Source organism: Mandrillus leucophaeus, unplaced genomic scaffold, assembly GCF_000951045.1.
Source record: "Mandrillus leucophaeus isolate KB7577 unplaced genomic scaffold, Mleu.le_1.0 Scaffold1470, whole genome shotgun sequence".
Classification (NCBI taxonomy): Eukaryota; Metazoa; Chordata; class Mammalia; order Primates; family Cercopithecidae; genus Mandrillus; species Mandrillus leucophaeus.
Window position 1 is genome coordinate 390,272 of NW_012101444.1, and position 21,228 is coordinate 411,499.

Sequence of the window (21,228 nt, forward strand, 5' to 3'; positions counted from 1 at the left end):
TTCTACTTACTTACTTTGGTCAGTTTAGCTATTTCAAGAACTATGTCTTAGAGTATGTATTTATCGTATAAAACCAAAGCTGTGGAGAAATAGGAACGCTTTTACACTATTGGTGGGAGTATAAATTAGCTCAACCATTGTGGAAGACAGTGCCGTGATTCCTCAAGAATCTAGAACTAGAAATAGCATTTGACCCAGCAATCCCATTACTGGATATATACCCAGAGGATTATAAATCATTCTACTATAAAGACACATGCACGCATATGTTTATTGTGTCACTATTCACAATAGCAAAGACTTTGAACCAACCCAAATGCCCATGTATGATAGACTAGAAAAAGAAAATGTGGCACATATACACCATGGAATACTATGCAGCCATAAAAAAGGATAAGTTCATGTCCTTTGCAGGGACATGGATGAAGCTGGAAACCATTATTCTCACAAGAACAGAAAACCAAACACCACGTGTTCTCACTCATAAGCGGGAGTTGAACAATGAGAACACATGAACACAGGGATGGGAACATCACACACCGGGGCCTCTAAGGGGGTGGGGGTGGGGCTAGGAGAGGGATAGCATTAGGAGAAATACCTAATGTAGATGACAGGTTGATGGGTGCAGTAAACCACCATGGCACGTGTATACCTATGAAACAAACCTGTACATTCTGCACATGTACCCCAGGACTTAAAGTATAATAATAATAATAATAATAATAATAATAATAAAAGAAAAATGAGGTGCCATATATTTCAAGTGAAAACTCTTTGCATTACTGTTAATAACTGCATCTGCTTAGAAGGGAATTAAAGGTATACTACTTAACCAATAGAAGTTGCTCAGACTCAGGGTGGTTTTACGTCTGTGAGTTTACTACATTCAAGATTGACTTTTCAGCTATGCAGGTACAGATTTATCAAAATACCAAGCATAGATCTTTTTCTTAAGAGAAGACTTGAAATAACTCAAGTTCATAAAACTGACCATAAAACCTTCCCCTATGCTAGAAACAAATCACAATCAGAAAGCTGCCTAGTGAGCAAGGAATTTGAACAAACAGAGTTAGATTAGATAAATGTTTAATGGAACTCCTTCATTAAACAACATTTCATTAAACATCTGTTATGTTTCAGGCTTATTCTACATACTGAGAATACAGCAGTGAACAAAACAAATGAGGTTTTTTCTCTTTTAGAGCTTATATTTTATAGTAGGGGAAAAAGATGATTAACAAGAAGTTTTGTCTGTTTTATTTACTGATATATCCCCAGCACTCAGAGTGCTACCTGGCATATGTTAGGTATTTGATGGTATTTGTTCACTGAATGAATAGTGAGTGATAAAAACATTAACATAATTTCAAAGTGTTTTATGCACTAAGAAGAAAAAATTGAGTAGTGACATTATACAGTAAGGTTGGTAGGAAAGAAGATAGCTAATTTATATTGGGTGGTATGGTAGATTAAATAATTACTGAGCAAATATTTAGCCATTCTTTTTCCTCACCTCTGTGGGATAAATAGGCTTTCTCACCCATTGATGTTGAGCTTGACTGTGTGACATGCTTTGGCTTCATGGTATATGGAATGTACGTCCCTGCTTCTTGACCTTGAACTTGACCATATAACTTGCTTTGGAGATATCAGCAGATAAGGCACAATCAGAAGCTTGCAATGTTTACCTGTTTGGGCTTTCTCTCTTGCACTCTGCTACTGACATGAGAAGAACATGCCTTGTTCACATCATCACAGTTTCCTTTTGAGTTTTGGAAACTCTGTTCAAGTGGCTTAATTTCTTTCGCTAAATTCAAGGGCTTTCATTTTTGAATGTGTATGCTATTTTCAATAATCTCTACTGATGTGTGAGTCATGAATATAAAAGGAGTGAATGAACCACACTGCACACTGGTGGAGGAAGTGAAATAGATTCTTACTAACTATGATTATATAATGATGCAGAAAGGTATATGTAAAGCTGTTCTTGTTGTTCTTAACAGGATTGTTAAGTAACTTAACCAGTAAAACCAACTAAGAGCAGAAGGAGAGGGCATGTTTGTTTAGCTCCATGGCTAAGTTCCACCCCAGACAAGATATTTTCATTTTCAACACATGATACATAAGAAAAGGAAAATGTGAACCACAGGAATGGAGTAAATATTGAGGACAAAAGCAAAGTGTTGAATATATTATAGTCACACTAAAGCTTAAATGAATAAGTACTCTAAACGACAAAGGAAAAACTAAGCCATAAAGTTATTTTAAACGTCAAATATCCCCACAGATGAATAAAAAGTATACATTTAAATTTTTGTAAAATGGCAAAGAAGATATGATTAATATGCTCCTAGTACAAGGTATTAATCACAGTATTCTGTGATACACAGCAAAATACTGTGATATACAGCAAAAATTAATAAAAAACCATAGTGAAAAGAATAGTGGGACTATTTTATGACTCAATCTCAATGTACACTGCTGGATACAGGGCTTATCTTGGAATATTTTACTTCAAATCAAATGTTCATAAAATCATCCCCACATTGGAAAAAAAGTCATCTGGAAAAGACTCAAATGGGTTGGTAGAATCTAACTCTGCAATTTAGTAGTATAATGTCCTGAGCCACAACCTTCTCTAACAACCAGAAAATCAAACATATGTTAAGAACCTGTGAAAACAGATACCAGAAAACCTGTATACTTATTACAAAGTTAAGATGGAAATTTCTCCTTGTTCAAGCTTAACATATGTGACTTAATTTGATAAACAGTACTCTGCTGTCTAGTTTCTCATTGTTTTCTTCAGTTTTATACTAACAATCAGAGTTGAAAAATAGCAGAGGCCATGGATAACAGGTTCAATAGCAAGAAAATGGGGAGGAGGAGAGAAGAAACAGATTAATTGATTACAGGGACAATAAAAACAGAGAACAGATGATGCCAAGGACTCAAGAAACAATGGAAATCTAATCTAGATGAATTTAGTAGAAAGAAATTTAAGCTCTTTTTTTAGTAAACTTTGTGGCCATCATTCTATGAAAAAAGTACTATTACTAACATATATGAAATATCCCTGAGTAATCAGGGGGAAACACTGTTGATTAACACAATTGTAAGTTTAATCACTAAAATTTACAAAAAACCCTACATACATATATACACACACATATATACACACATATATACATATATTTGAATATATACCCTATATATACCTATATATGTGTATGTATATGCTATATATACATATATACACACACACCTTAAGAACTATTTTTAGTACAACTACATAGAACCCAAAACCTAATCTATCCAAAGTATCGCATATCCTCTGAACAGTGTTGTATAACTTAGGCATTAACTGTAGAAAATCTCAGATTACTTGAAAAAGAATGATATTATGGTGGCCAAGTTGCAAACTTTCTACAAGATGATGAACCTAGCAATTGCTAATGTTCTGTTCTAGTAAGAATGAAACCCACCTAGTTTAACTTCAAAGGATCAGTTTTAGAATTAGCCAAAAGACTAAAAAGCTGGAAAAATATTTCTTCAGTAACCATAGCAACTTGGGAGAAATTACGAAAGAATGTAGTGGCCATTTGTAATGTTTTCTGATTTTTGATATCCTCCCTATGTTTAAAAAATTTCCAGCCTTATGAGGTATGAGTCCCCTACATAAAACCCAGAAAACTCAGTTATCTAGCCTGCTCTGCTCCTAAGGCTCCACTAACTAGAATCAAATGTGCAAGACTTTGATTCATAAATGAGGAATTAGAGGTCTCTGTATAGCATCTATTTTGCTCGTGAGGATGATAATAGAAGTATCCAAATTTGGGAGATGGAAATGATTGAACTATACAATAGTTTTTCCTAGTGCTTGATGGGAATGTGCAGCAAAGAGTGGTTTATCTTTAGCCAGTTTTGCAGTGTAGTTTTTGCTATTGTTCATGGAAGCTTAACCTTGGTTTTCCAGCCCTCTAACAACTTGGTTGCTTACCTAATATCCTTGTAATAAACTCCTCTGCTGCTTAGCCAGATGAAAGCAGCTTCTGTTATTTAAAAGAAGAACCCTGGTTGATAATATAAATTGGTTCTAGAAGTGGTTGAAGACAATATAACTTCAGGAAAATCAGAAAGATTTTAGTTACCTGGTTCTGTAAGGGTTGATGGCTGTAAAAATCCAGCTGGTATTCTTTAAAAAATGTAAAATGTAAAAAATGTAAAATGTAAAAATGTAAAATCTGGTAGTTCATAGCGTGCCATAGCAAAGTAACAAATAATTAACTACAGCTACCTGAAATAAAGTGACCACTGAAGGCAAGACTTTCAGTGGCCCAACATTTGGATTCTTCTATTACCAGATCCAGGGGCTATGGACATGGAAAAATATGAAGACCATGAAGAGTTCAAAAACAAAATTAGTTTCACACACACTAATTTCACACAAGAGCTTAAAAAAGATAATTAAAGTCTTGTGATGCTAAATTCTCAATTCAAGCAATAATCAAGGCCACCATTTACTCTGTAACATTGCTCCTTGAAAGGTAAAAGTCAGTGTCTGTGAACAACAGTGTCTGTCTTCTGTAGGCTACGAATGCTGGTGGGCTACATGGCTTTCAATGTTATGGGACGCCGAGGTAGCAAAACTCAAGTAGACACACCTAATTATAAGAAGCAGGAGGAAATGGTAATCAGAATGCTCTGACCTACAGGGACATTAGCTTTGGGTACTTGATCAGATGAACCATATGAACAAAAGTGATAGGCATCCCAAAAAGTCCAACTTAAAATTATAAAAATATCCAAACTTAACGAACAAAGGCCTGACATGAGCTACCACAACAAAAATTTGTAATGTCTTCTCCAATGTCCAGTCCTGAGTCAATTCACATGCCCAGAGTTTTTTGAGTGAAGAGGAGATTGCACATCCTTGAAAATGTCTATTGCAATACTATCACAGGTAAGAGACTGTAAGTCTTCAGTTTGGCCTTCCTCATCTAGGTAGCTCCACTGGAGAAAGGGAAATATCAGGTCTTTTGTGTACCAGTGTATAATAACTTTGAACCAAGACTAAAACTGAAGACCTAGAACTACCGCCTTGTACTACTGGTCAGAATGGATGTTATCAGAATCAAATGGTGAATGAAGTTTCCATCTGAATTTGTCTCATACCTAGCCCAATTGGGCCTTACACACATAACATAGCTATCTCCAGAGTATGCAGTAGACATTGGAGGAGAGTGATTTATAAGAGACTTAATCAGATAGTGATTTCAAATGCAGCTGCTGTTATAGATGTGAATTTAAAAATGTACATCTAGAGCTCTTAGGACCAGGTATACAACTATTAATCTGGCAAATGCTTTTTCTCTGTATCTCAATACACAGAGAACAACTATAACAGCTGTATTTATATGACAGGTACAATAGTAAACCATTTCATCTCAGGGTTATATAAATTATTTGGCTCTGTACCACAATATATTTCACAAAGATCATTGGTGTCTCACCATCATATATGACAACTACATTGATGACATATGTGTCCAGAACCGAGAAACCAGGAAGTAATAACCACTCAAGAATCTTTGGCGAAGTATACCTATGAATTCGGTAAGGTGGAAGATACAGCACATGAAAATGTAAGAACTATACTTCTGTAAAATTTCCGGAGGTCCAGTGATCTTGCATATACCAGGATAGACTTTACAAAGTTAAAGGCAACTTCCTGCATGTTGCACCTCCTACTACTAAGAAAAAGAGGCACATTGCTAGGTGGAACTTTGTGGTATTATACATTGGTTTGAGAGTCCTGCTTTGACCTATTTATGAAGTGACCTGAAAGCCTCCAGTTGTGAGTGGGACCCAGAAAAAAGGAGGCTTCCTTGCTAGTCCAGACTATAGCGCATCTACCTGGCCCTAATTAATAAGCAACAGATTCAATAGGTGTTAGAAGTTTATTGAGATGCTACGCGGAGCTTGTGGCAACTTCTAATAAAGGAATCCCAGTAGAAATCTCTAAGGTTTTGGAACAAAGTCATCAGACAGGAAAATCTTATCCCTTTGAAAAGCAGCACTTAGCTCATTCCTAAGTGTTATTCAACATTGTATATTTGACTGTGAAAAAACAAACGTGACCTGATCTGCCCAAAATGAACTTGTTTTAGCTGATCCACCAATCTATTAAATCGGGCATGCTCAAGTAGAAAGCCGTATCAAATGACTCTCATATACATGGACAAAGATTCAAGATGATTATGACAGCAGAAGTTGAATGATCAGACCACTCATGCTCTCAGCAATACTTGTCTTGTGGTTGGGTGCCACAAAATATTTCAGGTCATCCTCTCTGTAGACAATGAGTGAGCATATTTTTGTTTTTATAAGTGATAGCTTGATTTATAAGTGATAGTTTCTATTATTATTTTAGTTGATATTACTGTTACTATAAGTAAGTATGGAAGAAGAATGTATTTTGAAAGTTAGGTTTAAATATTGGCAATGGCTATATATTGATGTTAGACAGCCAGGTAGTGTATGTTTATTATGTTTTCTTGTTTTAGTACTTTTTGAAAATCTTTACATGTTGGGGCATATTCCATGCATATAAGTCCTGCCCCTCTAAAGTACAATCCACAAACAGTATTTTCTTAGCTGCTTTTGTGTTCACTGCACACACATAGGCATGTGACCAAAGTTCTACTTTTCTTCCCAGTTTATCTGGGTCTTATTGAAAAGGCACAAGTTAGATGGAGCCTGTAAAAACAGAAAGGTATACTAAATTCCTGTTAGTGGAAAAACTAAAAATTCCTAAATATTATATGACAAAGAATGCGTATATTATTCAATCGGCCTTAAAAATTTACCAAGGAAGATCCTACAATCTCACCGTATAGTTTGTAGTCAAACAGAACCAAGTTAAAATCTTGACCCTCTTACTGATCTTGGGGAGTTATCTAATATCACTGACTCTCAATTTTCCTTACCTGTAAAATGAGGTCTTATTTTAGGGTTGTTGTGAGGATTGAGACAGTAAATATAAAGCACCCACTATTGCATCTTGGACAAACTTGGGACCCAATAAATGGTGTTTTTTTATATTTTTTTCTAATATAGAACATTTTACTTAATTTTACTTAACTTAAATTTCCGTTAAGTTGAGTATGCATGCATACTCAACTTAATTGGTATTTATTTAGTTTTAAGGTGATACTGTAGTACTGTTTTCTGGGAGTCTATATTGCTGAGTTTTTACAGCAAGCAACTCTTTCTTAGTTGAACATGTTCACATCTTTGAAACTCTTCTTCAAGGTTATATCTTTAATAGTTCACTCTGAACAATGATTTCCATGAAACTGTCATCATCTTTTCCTACATAAGAAACAAAAACAACATAGTTTTACAGTTAAAGCATATAATAAAATATAGTGGTGACATGTGGGCTCACTGTTTTCTTGGCCAGTCCTTTTCCATATTACTGAGTACCTCCAGCCCTTCTAGTTCTCTTAGCTGTTCATGTTACAGCTGTAACTCTTCACTGGTTCTAACTACTGTGGGCTTTAATAACTTTCTTCAGATATTGGCTTCATCCTAGATAGTAAAGTGAAATGGCTAGTATACAGCAAGTTGACAAGGGCCATTGGTGTGATATAGTAGAAAAAGACCTGGATCAAGTCTTAGCTATATGCCATTATTAGATGCAATCTCAGAAACGTTATTTCTATCATCTGGATTTTCTGGTTTATTAATAATAATAAACATGCAAGTGATTATAAATTGTAAGAGTCAAATAACATATAAAAAACTTTATAAATTTTAGTTGCTAAACAAATATATATCATTATTAAGAATACTAGGATATAGGCTCTCTTTATTGGTTATTTTATTTGTCCTTGTAGCCTAAGCACAGTGCTCCAACTATTAAAGGTATTCATAATATTTCTTTATAGAATGAAAAAAAAATTTATACTGAAGCTTTTCCATACGTAGCTTAAGATGGGATAGTGAAAAGTATATACAAATGCACACTGTGTAAATATATAGATATATGTAGACAGATTAAGATGCAGGCAATTTGTAATAACACTTCATTCTCCATTTCCTTCTAAACAGTTTAATAGTATGGACTGGAGTGAGAACAGTGAAGGCAATGGTGGGCCCTTAATAAACAGCTCACAAATAAAGGTCCTTCAAACAGACACACACACATACACACTTTCATATATACACACACACATACATACGCCTACACGTTCACACACACACACACGCGCACACACAGACATTTTTAACTTCTAAGGGTGGCTGAAGGGCTTTATCAATATAATAAACCAAAAAAAATTCCCTCCATGTCTGTTGCCCCCAATAATCTGAGCTTTATGAGCCCAGATATTCTAGGATTGCATCTAAAAGGTATATCAAGAATCTAGAAAATAGACTTATTTACAAAAATTTGTATATATACATTTGCTTATTCTTTTAAGAAACCAAATCCTTTGGCTTCTCACAGACTATTTTTCCTCTTTTTATTATATAGTCTAGTCCACATTTCAGTTTTCATTTGACAGAAACCAAAAGTCCAAGCTGATCATCATAGTCTTAAGTGATCTTCCAGAATTTTGTTGTCAATTATTGTCAGCATAATGCATTTGGTCTTTATTCAAGCACTGTCATGTGCCAGTGGTGTCTATTATTTCTTCAAGCTATTATTTTGACCTCATGTAATTCCTTAAGGAGTACGTTCTTGTACTTTCCTTCCAAAATAAGGCTTTAAGCTTTAAAAGACATGGTGCTTCTGGTCTCGCACAGCTTTTTTGATCTACCTCCTGGGTTCAAGTGATTCTCCTGCATCAGTGAATACATGTTTTTTAAAGTTAAATCATTTTACCAACGAATAAAGTTAGCTGCCATTATAGTAATTCAAGAAGTGATTATTTAGATGAACAATTTTGAGTCATTACGTAAAAACAGAGATAAACATTTTCATATACTAGATGCCTCCAAAGTCTTTATGCTCACTGTACCTTGATTAGAATCCATCCAAAAACCAATGAAAAATACCTCATTAACCACTACACCAAACTAGTTTTTACGTGTACATGCATAAATTTACATTTTGATTTTAAGTTAAACCATATTTTATATTCCTTGCTACAGGAATAATGGGATATAATCTAAGCATTGGGCTTTATCTTTAACATCATCTCAATTACCACAGTTGAAATGGAAATAACGAATAGGGTTGTCTCACCAAAGTGTGTGATTGTCCACACATCAGTAAGCTTTTTCAAGATTGTTCTTATGCAAGTGAGAACAGCAAAACAAGAGAGACCATCAAGAAGACTGATAAAATATAAAGTGGGAGATAGCAATAAAGTTGGTTTTAAAGTATAATTTGTGAAATAAGCTGTTAAAGAGTTTAAGATAGAAAAATAGTGAATAAGTTTTAAAATCATAATTATATTAAGCTTAAACAACTATAAAACCTTTAAAATCTGTTTACTTCATTGGCTTCACTAACCTCTCTTTCAAATCAAATTTCCTATGCTTTTAATTTAAGGAGAAGGATAAATTCGTGACCTAGTTGAAACATCATTTGGCAAGATGGTTAGTACTGGCTATTTTTCTAAATCCAAATATTTTTCCATTTGTTTATTGTCCCACCTGAAATGGATACAACTATACAACTTTGGAAGGTAAACTTCTACTGATTTAAATTACAATATAGCTTATGCAGAGAAGGCTAAATTCCCGTTGGCATCAAAAAATGAGGTACACCTGAAAACAGGCAACAATGAATGTGAGGGTATAGTATGATTTCTAATATGTGTTGGTTACATAAAAGCATTTTCAAATATGAGACCCAAATGAAAAGTTACAAGGGCAGATGTTTTAGACCACAGATGTTGAATTGTTAATGAGCTACTTCTTGCACATACAACTACACAGCCTCCTCCAGATTGGATAGAAGAGTAATTAGGATGACAATGGGGCAGGAGGCTAGGGAATGCCAGGAAAGTGACATTTTTCTATACTAATGTATAAATGCCACATAATGTAACTACTATGATGCAACTGATTTATATCAAGAATTAAAAACCTCTCAAGAGGTTTATCAACTGTCAAGGAAAATGTTACTCATAGTCTTAACAGAAATTTAGGGCTTTAAAAGTCATTAGAGGTCAGCTAGTCAGATTTCCATATTTCTAAGAAGAGAAAGTAAGGGACCATGAGATATTAAATAACTTATATTGAAATAATGGTTTATTCAATTAACTGTGTAACTGGTCAGAAAATAAAGGAAGTTCATTTTGTCTAAATATTATCTTTTAATAGTTGGAGATGCAAACGCCCAAGAATATTGCAGCAAAACTGGATTAAAAGAGCTCTTTTATATTTAAAAAATTCTGACAATGCCTTGACCACAAAACCTTTGAAGTAAAGAAAATTGCTTCTTACTCTTCTCTAAAAACCTAAATTAAAAGGATATTCTAAAGTGAAGGTTATTTTCCTGGAGGTGATTTAGAAAACACAGGCAATAATTTTGTTTCTTAAGAGGAAAAATAATATTTTATTACATTTGGATGAGATTTTATTTTTTAGGAATCACTGCTTGGCTGTGAGTAGTTGTTGCTTGCTGAATGTTATTCACACTTCCTTCCTCATAGCAAACTCATGTGTAACAGTCTTAACTTGTGGGATGGGTTGGAACTCTTCGTTCTAATGCAAGGGCTGTCAGTCGTTATAAATCACAAATTGTTCCTCCCTAGGGAAGTGTCAGGGATGTATTCTTTCCCATCTCATTTTTCTGCCATCTCCATTTATAAAATAAAGTTTATGGCACTAATGATCAGATACGATGTATTGTAATACCTTACCTGGTAATTAATACATAGAGAGAAATCTTCTCCAGAATAGCACATAAGAGACTTCAATTGTCTAGTTACCCTGAGGCATAATAAGCGAATAAAAATTTTAAAGGGCTGAAAGGAAGAAACTTTCCTTGCAAGATAATTTTGATGATTTAGAATGGGAGTTGATAAACATTCTTCTTTAAAGAACCAGATAGTAAATATTTGGGGTTATATGTCCTGATGGTCTCTCTTAACTACTCAACTCTGCTATTGACGCATGACATCAGTTAGTGGACAATACAAAAATGAATGGATATGAATGTGTGTTTCAATTAAACTTTATTTACAAAAGCAGGCAGCAGGCTGGATTTGACCCATGAGTTGTAGTTTGCAACTTCTATTACAGAATTTATAGTGATTGAAGAGAGTCTGAAACCAAAATTTTAATTTTAATAAAATATGATATGGTCCTTCAATGCAAATCAGTGTACTAGCAGGTACCTTGCTGATCCACAGAAAGATTAAATATATTTTTAAACCTTTTTAGGTTTTCCTGTTTGCCTTTTCTTCTCTATTATATAAGTTATATTGGAAATGTCTAAGTCCATTAAAAATTAGATAATTTCTGCCAAGTTTGATGGAAAATTTATGAGTGTTGAGGCCACAGATTATCTTTTTGATTCCACAGTAAAGTCGTAAATTCAATGTAATGATCTTTTTTTTTTCCTCGGGATTAGCATGAGAGATTTTTCAGAGAAATTTCTAAAAAGATTATGAGGTAGAATTCTTATAAGAAAGGCATTTTTATCACTAAAACTAATTCATCACTGATTTAAATTATTTTTCTGGTTGATCATTTTAAAAGCTCTCCTTATTTGGACATTTTCATTCCATAGTAATTTTTGGTTACGATTATGACTCAGACTAATATTACAAGTACTATGTATCTGACTTAGTAAATAATTTAGGATGTAATTTGAATGTAAATTATACTTTACTTAATTAGTACATGTACAGGTATCCCTTTTGTCCTAAGATGTTTAGACCAGACAAACACAAGGTTATTTATAAAGTTTAGTGAAATCTCTATTGATTTGACACACAAAAATTGGCAAATAGCATTTAAAATTAAAATTTTCTCAGTAGAATTCTAACTTTAATTCTAGTATAATTCTGAGTATAATTTTACTAAACAGGAATGGATAACTTATTAAATACTTATTAATTTCAGAGACACAGAAAGAGCTATGTAACCTTATATAGCAATTTATAAATCCACTGTGTTTATATTGTTAGATTATCCATGTTATTTGAAAAATTAAGCATTTTGAAGTTTTCATTCTGTGTTTTTCTGTCTTTTAAAAGTACAAGACTAAAAAAAAGACGTACTGGAAGTCTTCATTTCAAACTTTTAGTGAATTTTGTAAAAGTACGATGATGCCTAATGAAAGACTATTAGGACAAAAGACATAAAAGGTAGGACCTAATACAACAGTAGACTTCTTCCTTCAAAGATTTTCAAAAACTTCAAGAACAGAATTTCACAGACTGAAATTCAAGCTCAGTTGGAAACAAGGTCTATCGGGCTTTTAAGTTGTCTAATGTTGAAAATCTCAAGTTGACTCTCTAGTTAAAAAAAAAAAAAAAAAAAAAAAGTCCTGGAGAAGGGAAAGGAAAATTTTTGTTCTGGAAATGTGTTCTTCTCTGATGTAAATAGAAATCCATCTTCCAAAAGAAGAAGTAGATGTGAGTTGCCCTAACTTAGTCTTTTGGAAAACAGACAAGAAGATTATGAATTTACTAAAATACTTTTGTTTTTCCTAAGTATTAGTTTATAAACTCTGAGATACCTTTTTTGTCTATGAAAATATTCCAAACCCCAAGATATTCACAAAACTTCACTCAAAACACTGAAATACATTTTTGGAAAAGAAGAATATAGAGAATCTCAATTTTTAAAAATTTATGTAAGAGGTCTAGTAATTTTGGTGCTTTCATTTCAGATCATTTATTGACTTTCTTTTTTTTTTATAGCTTTTCTGTTTGGAAAGATACAAACATTCAAATATTAAAAATATGCCACAGTATGTGTTATTAATGAAACTTTAAAATCCCAAAGTGTAAGTAATAAATTTCCTACAAGTATACCGATTAAATCAGTTTTAATATTCTGTAACAGAAGTGAAATAAAATTCTAGAATTCATACTGTAAACTTCAGAGGAAGTAGAACACCACACTATTCTAAAGAGCACATTTTTATATTAGCAACAATAATGCTGCTAGTTGTTTCAATTTTCTGTAAATAACATGGTAAAGATGATAATTAGCATAACACATATATTATTGAGTCCTTACTATAGCTGCTATTTTATTATATGTATTAACTCATAACAACTCTGTAAGGTAAGTCTTAAATTTATTCTCCTTAATATATAAGGAAACAAGCAAAGAGAAGTAGAACTTCAGTGCAAATGAAACCTAATGTCATGGTTTCTTTGCTGTTATTTTAATAATGTCTCTGCATGTGGTAACTGATTTACTGACTAATACAAGTGAATATTAGGCCTTTAGTATGATTTGCAAGACCACACAGACTAAATGCCTGAATTCATTGTCAGCTCTTTTCAAAGTTAATTTGCTTCATGGGGGGACCAGATATCTCTTAAAAAGGCATTTCTTATTCTTATTATAGGCACTTCTTATGGTAACCATGTAACTCCCTTTGACAAAAAAGTAACATGATCTTTAAAATTCTTTTCTTTCAAGAAAAATCTTCCATCTCAACCGAAGAAATGTTAGTCTAAAATAATCTTATGAATGAGTTTGCTTTGTTATATAATTTCTCATTCAGATTTAGAACTCAAATAAGGATTGGTACTAATAAGGATTGATATACTATTAAGACAAGACACTAAAAATGTAGAAACAACTAAATATCCATTGACAGATGAATGGATAAAAAATGTGGCATATATGTACAACAAAATACCATACAGCTTTAAAAATGAAAAAAATTCTGCAACCCTTTGATTCAATATGGAACAGTATGGATGATCCTTGAGGGCATTATGCTAAGTGAAATAAGCCAGTCACAGAAAGACACATACCGCATGGTTCCACTTATATACAGTATCTAAACTAGTCATATTCATAGAATCAGAGTGGAGCGGTGGATACCAGGGGATTGGGTTAGAGAGAAACAGGAAATACCCAAACAACAGCATAAAGTTTCGGTCAAGCAAGATGAATAAGTTCTAAAGCTCTGCTGTACAACACTGTACATCTACAGTCAATGATAAAGTATTATAGACTTAAAATTTGAAAAGGAAGATCTCATGTTAAGTGTTCCTACTAAGATAAAATAAATAATTTAAAAAAGAGATGATAAAAAAGGATATACCCACAAGAAGTCTTGAATTTATTTGATACTTAAGTTCTTTCACAATTGCAATCCCTGTATGCATATAAATGTACCTGTAATTCCTTTGCTGAACGATTACTTTTGAATAATATTATTTAAAATAAACTCTTTGTGGGTACATATGGAAATAGGAGTTTTCTGAGCACATAATACTCCTTGAAAAGTCAATTGACTCTTTGGCTCAGAATTTACTCTTTAGAAGGTTAGACATCTATCAGGAATTTGAGTGAAAATGCTTTTAAAAACACTCTGAGGTAAACTGTACAAAGATTTAATCCCACATAAAATGTTTCTGTGAATGGTTAATTTATCTGGAAAGACAGCAAGTTTTTACTCTGGTGACAAATTCTCCTTTGTTGAAACCTAATTGTAGCCATCAGGAGGTGGGGATTTTCTTTGTATCATACCAAATTTGACTTCAAGTTAAGAGCATTGGATGGCTGGGCATGGTGGCTCATGCCTGTATTCCCTGCAGTTTGGGAGGCTGAGGTGGGTGGATCACTTGAGGTCAGGAGTTCAAGACCAGCCTGGACAACATGGTGAAACCCCATCTCTACTAAAAATAAAAAATAAAAAAATTAGCTGGGCATGGTGGCAGCTGCCTGTGATTTCAGCTACTCAGGAGGCTGGGGCAGAAGAATTGCTTGAATCTGGGAGGCAGAGGTTGCAGTGAGCGGAGACTGCGCCACTACACTCCAGCCTGGGTGACAGAGCAAGGCTCTGTCTCAAAAAAAAAAAAAAAGTATAGGACTAAAGTAGTGTCATGAGCTTTTAGTTCACTTCTTGAACTGCCAAATGCAGGATAATATCTTATCGTACGTTTTCTATTTATTTTGCCATTTTGACCACCAATTAAGTTTAGCTATGTGTCAAATTACCTCATACACACAGTTTATGTTTGTTTTGTTACATTATGTAATGCAATATGTTTGCAATATATTATATATTTACACACACTTAAATATATTTATATAATATATAACATACACTAAGTATATAAAGAAAACATCCTAAAACACTGCATGTGAAAAATTTTATTATATATTTTATTTTATATATATATTTATTACAGAGAATATTACAATAAACATCTAATTTTAAAGAGTTTCTTATTTTGTGTATTGCTTAGAGGACTGAAGATTTGTTGAAAAGACAACAAATCAAGTTAGATCCATTATCTTCAGCTACTGCTCAGAATAACATTAATAAAACCACATTGTATGAAAATGTTATTTGTTTCAAAGCTTTAATATGCATTCTAAACTCTTACAAGCATATTCTGAGTTTTGGTTTTGAAGTGGCACTATGGCAGAAGAGCCTGAATTTGCTAACTGTAATTATGTCCATTAGAACTACAGTGGTGTTAATACAGTCAGAAAGCTTAAAGGATGCATATACATGTCTATAAATAATATAAGAAATTAACAAATGTATGGCAAAAGATTCTAAAAATGTAGAACTGTCTATTATCTTTGTGAGTAAAGCTAAACTGGAAATGCTATAGGTTATTTCTAGGAGTCTACCAAGAAATTATTCACTGTTGCTTTTTGCTGACAGATGGGATTTATGTTTATAGACATAACTATCAGAATATATAATTATATCAGAAAATATCCTCAGATGAAGATTCGTAAGTTAGACGACAGAGGACATTTTAAATATTTTACAATTTCATGGTATTGTATGGAAGTCACTGACTGAGTTTACTGAAGTACAAATTAAAACTCTTCAGGAGATACTTACCCTTTTCTGTTCTTTTATATACTCTATCAATTCATCTCTTGTTCTTTTCACTGCCTCTTCCACAGCCTTTTCACTTCGTTTCTGCTCTTCTATTATTGCTGCCTTAACAGTTTCCTGTTTGTGGGAGAAGGCAAAACAGTCAGGGAGGTAAGCACTATGACATATTTGTGTCCATTTTGTATAAACTAAAAATCCTCTTCAGCGGGTTTCAGCTCATTCTATTCAAAGTGTACCTTTACACAGGAATAAGAACTTACAAAATCTTTTGGGATCTTTTAGAGATTTCACAGAACTCCCTTTCCCAAACTGAGTGAAAGGGAAAGGAATGGAATATGCCATTTATTGCAGGGAGTGCCTGACAGACTCCAATGGCTTCCTTACCAACCTTTCATTTGATGTTTACATGATTCATTGCCTTCCTGTATTTTGCACTATCCACATAAGACTTCCAACTTGTGTTTATTCTTCCAAGAACACTCTAATGCTCTAGCTGTTTTATTCACGTTTAATATTGCCATCATACAATAATCAAGTGTGGTCTGAGTGGTAAGATTTACAGCTAGTTTGGTCCTCTTGCCAGGTTAAGATGTTGTGAGCTGGACACCATAAGTAAGAGGTAAAAATTCCACCCAGTGTGCTAATATTTGAAATGAGAGATCCAGGGAGGGAAATGGTACTCTCCGTTTATTGAAATAGTAATCAGGTACTGAAGAGATTTCAGAATTGCAAATACAGAAAGAAAGCTAAAATTCCGTAGAACTACAACACTTCTCAGGAAGTCATGATATTTTCTGCTATAATAGTGTATCATGAAATGGAATGAATGCCACGAAGCAAAATTTTTTCATTCCCATCTATAGGTACCAACCTTTTTTACTGGACATCAAGGCAATCAATTGGAAAATGGCTTGAGTTTCTCAGAATATTTGCTTCAGTTTTGATTCCTGGAGGTTCTGCTCTTTGTGGAGTGTATGTATGACTTAGCTTACTTTTCCACAATTAATTTTAGATATTTATATGTAACTCAGAAAATATAAAATAACATAAAGGACTCTGTATTTGAAATCTATTTACTGTAAAAAATGGAGATGTGGAAATATATAAACACAAAGCAAGACACATATATATATACACTTGGATATAAAGAAGATGGGATAAACTGTACATACTATTTTCTAAACTCTAGCATTTTTTATTTAGAATATATCTTGGACATTTTCTTAAGACATTACATATTCTTCTATGAATATGATTTATATCATATTAGAGGGCTACATAATAATTTATTGTACCAATTTTTAATCATGGGTATTTTGGTCATTTTAAATAAAATACAGCAGTGACAAACATCCACATATGTATCTTTGTGCTACATTGCAGTTACTTACTTTGAACCAATTCAAAAAGTGGAATCATTTTTGGCCAAAGGATTTAAACTCAATATATCTTTTGACATTTTGTACAAATTTCTTCTTATAAGCAGCTCATAAGAATGGCTATTTTCTTGCATCCTTGATAACATTTATTTTCATAGGTTTTTACAATCTTTGCCTACTTGGGGAGAATGATATCGAATTTTATCCCGTACTTTTAAAAGATTAGGTGAGTTGAGCATTTAATTTATAAAAATATTGGCAATACACACGTTTTCTCTTGTCATTTGCTTGATCTTATCGTCTACCACTTTAATATTGGTATACTTATTTTTTTTTATTCCCTTCCTTATAAAATTAACTGAAAATTCTGAAAGTCTTTGATAAATTTCACTATTTTATTTTCAGTCACTGAGTACATTAAATGCTGGTTCCATTGATAGAGTACAAAGTTGTTTCCATAATTATTTCAAAAGATTAAAGTTGAAAAACTATAGCAATTTATAAAAGAAACACATGAGAATAAAACTATTTAGCATCTGCTATTATAATTCTTATTGACTTCACACTTGCAAATTTAGAATTTGAAGTTATTCAAATTTAGAAAGAAAAAAATATTACATACTAAGCTCTCTGAAATAAAACACCTTAATAATTCTGTAGTGAAGAATATGAATATTCACATTATATGAGTAAATTAAAGGTATTAATAGCTTCACATTAGTTCAAGTCAGGTTTTGCTAACACGTGAGTTACAAAAATCTTTAGTTTTCAGGGCTTTTGAAATTTTACAACTGCAGATAAAAAACTGTCATAAGAAGCATATTAGTAAATCTGACCAGGCCTGTATGATCAAAAGCAAAAAGCATCAATTTAAATAAATGGGCTATAACCAGAAAAACATGAAGAGTTAGTGAAAGTTATTCAGTTAACACTTTTGAGGGAGCTGAGTGTTTATATTATTAATACCTTCTCAGTTGAAATTTTTGAGGCTTTACAATTCCTTGTTTTTGAGCTGGCAAAGGACAATTTACAGTACAAAATTTCCCTTGGTTCTATCCTCCCCAGTTGGGAGTTAAGTGACAGTCAAGGTTGTGAAGCTCATCCTGAAAAACTGCTCATCTATAAATTACTCCTTTGAATGTTATACAAAAGTAAAGTTTAAGCCTTCCACTTTCTAATCAGGCCCAATTCTGAATTAGTTAGAACTGATTAATACATTTTGTTTGCGTGTATGCAAGTGGTATGTGAATATCTGCCTGCATGTTTTGTTTGTTCCATAAATTAAATATATCATTCCTGGGAGTCATGAGAAGTAATCTAAAATAAAACATAGCTTGCAAGGAATAAACAGTTGCCACCAATAAGTACATTCAAATAGGAAATTCTGAAAAGTATTTTCCAAAATACTTTGGTGATAACACCACCACTGCACATGGTATATTCTTTAAGGAAGGGTTTCTCAACCTTGGAACTACTGACAATCCTTTGCTGTGAGGGAGTATCCTGAGTGTAAGCAGCATACCTAGTATCTACCCACTAGATGGCTTCCAGCTGAGAAACACTATCCTAAGGTGAATAGTTTGGAATGAAAGGTACTCAATTGCATATATGTTATGCTGTATTTGTGAAAATATATCAGTCATACTTCTTGTCATATTGGAATATTTTTATCTAAAAATATATGCAGAAACATCCTATCCAAATGATAATCTAACTAGTGTTTAAATGTGGAGAAAGTTCCATATACTATTTTTTAAAAATAAATGACTGGAATTAGTTTTTATACTGTTATGATTAAGTAGGTCATGTTGAAAGTCATTCAGGGCTAAAAGCTTATATGATACTTTATACAAGATGTTATAATTTCTCTTTACTGCTTAAAAGTGTAGTTATGCTTTAGTATCCATTGAATCTACCATACATTTCAGAAATCACAGGATCATGAACTAGTAAAATGTCTGTGGTTGTCTGCCCTTTATCAGGGCAATTTTGTTAAGGATTGTAAACATAGCTCAATTACAGAAAACAAGTATCACCAACTAACTGAATTCTGGTCTATGGGTTGTAAACCATAGTACTATGTGGTTGTGTAATTTTCTGGGGAAATTGTGTGTTTTACTTATTTTTTGTTCCTATACAAAATATATGCATATTATCTAATTATGTATTATTTCAAAAGTTACATGTGGTTGTAGAAATGCACCTTAGAAAATGAGTGATAAACTAGAGATGCAAAGATGAGATATCACATGTTATACTGGGTTCTAGTTTGTGGTTGGTAGCAAACTCTGTTCATACATTCATTTGTCAAATATGTCCTAAATACCTATTTTGTATAAAAAATAGTCCCAAAAACTGAAGCTACATTTGTCTATCTCTTGATAAGTTTCTAATTTACTTGTGAAAATAAAATATAAATGCACAGAAACTGAAATAACAGTATACTAAAAGAGATCTTAAAGGACATTGTGGTTAATGAGTGGTGGTAATACTGTTTGAGTTATAAGGAAGGAGATATCACAATGTCTACAACGGTCAGAGAAAACCTTAAAAAAATAGGTGAGCTCTGACTTGAGGTTTAATAGGTGTTTCATGTGTGTAAAGAAGATGAAGACCGAGGGATCCATATAAGTAGCTCATACTGAATGTTATTTAGGAATAATAGCTTATATGACATTCGGTACAACAGTACAAAAATAGAACCTGAGTGTATGTTTGAGGCTTCTGGCTACAAATGAAGGCTCTCTTGGGAAAAGTGGAAAGAAAGGAAGGCTGGGACCAAGTATGGGGACCCTGAAGGCTTACAGCTGATGTCAGCAACCCAAGATGTAAAGAGCTACCAATAACAGCATATAGATTGGTTGCTCTTCTTGCCACTTGTATAGTCTTTACATAAGTCAGCAAGCAAACATAGTCTTTATTAACCTCATACATAGTCATCCTTGCCTCACCCCCAATGACATACCAAAAGGAAACAGGCGAGCTCATTAGCACAACATCTTCAAAAGTTGCTAACTCTTAAACATTGGTCTAAACAAAGAAAAGAATAGACACATTTTCATTTCCTTCCTATATGGGCAAAGTATTACTCATACAGTATCATCCTATGTCCACAGCCAACAACTCTGATCTAGGGTATATATGTCAGAAATTTGTATCTGTGTTTGTAATCCCAATGTACAAATAGAACAGTTTCATTTAAAATTAGGAGAAAGTCTTCTAGATTGTCCAAAATTCCATTCTTACTAAGAAAAACTAATATTTGGTAGTATGGGTAGAGTGATTTGGGGGTAATAAACTATAATCCTTGTATTGGATGCAGTTTTTTTAATCAAATACTAGGAAAATAAGTGACATTTTAGTGTCTGTAACAAGCAACCCCCAAAATGAAACAAGCGTGTATAATCAGAAATGTAATTTTCTAGTAACCATAATGTCTCCATTCATAGGTATTACTAAATAGATATCTTAGTCCATTTTCTGCTGCTGTAACATATCACAAACTGGGTAATTTATACAGAAAATTGATCCATGGTTTGCCTCATGGTTATGGAGCCTGAGAAGTCCAAGACCAAGGGCCACGTCTGGTAAGAGCTTTCTTACTGCATCATAACATGGCAGAATACATTACATGATAAAACAGGGTAAAAGAGGGCAAGAGCACTCAAGACAGAGGGAAAATGGGGGCCAAAATGTGGTATTACATGATATTATACAATGAACTTTTTTCCTGCAACACACATAGTTTTAAAGTTGTTCTCTATTGTTCTCAACCAAGGCCAAAGTTAATTTACTAGGAAGGAGCTGCAAGCCTATCTGTAAACTATATCA

General features: G+C 33.2%; 1 protein-coding gene across 4 annotated transcripts in view; it reads right to left on the bottom strand.

Annotated features, from left to right (window-relative positions):
- Positions 1-21,228, bottom strand: part of CCDC91 (coiled-coil domain containing 91) — a 341,299-nt gene that overhangs the window by 73,157 nt on the left and 246,914 nt on the right. For all 4 annotated transcript variants that reach the window (XM_011974648.1, XM_011974647.1, XM_011974650.1 and 1 more), the window contains one exon: positions 16,022-16,135. In XM_011974648.1, coding sequence (XP_011830038.1) covers positions 16,022-16,135 — 114 coding nt within the window. The remainder of the gene's footprint in view (positions 1-16,021; positions 16,136-21,228) is intronic.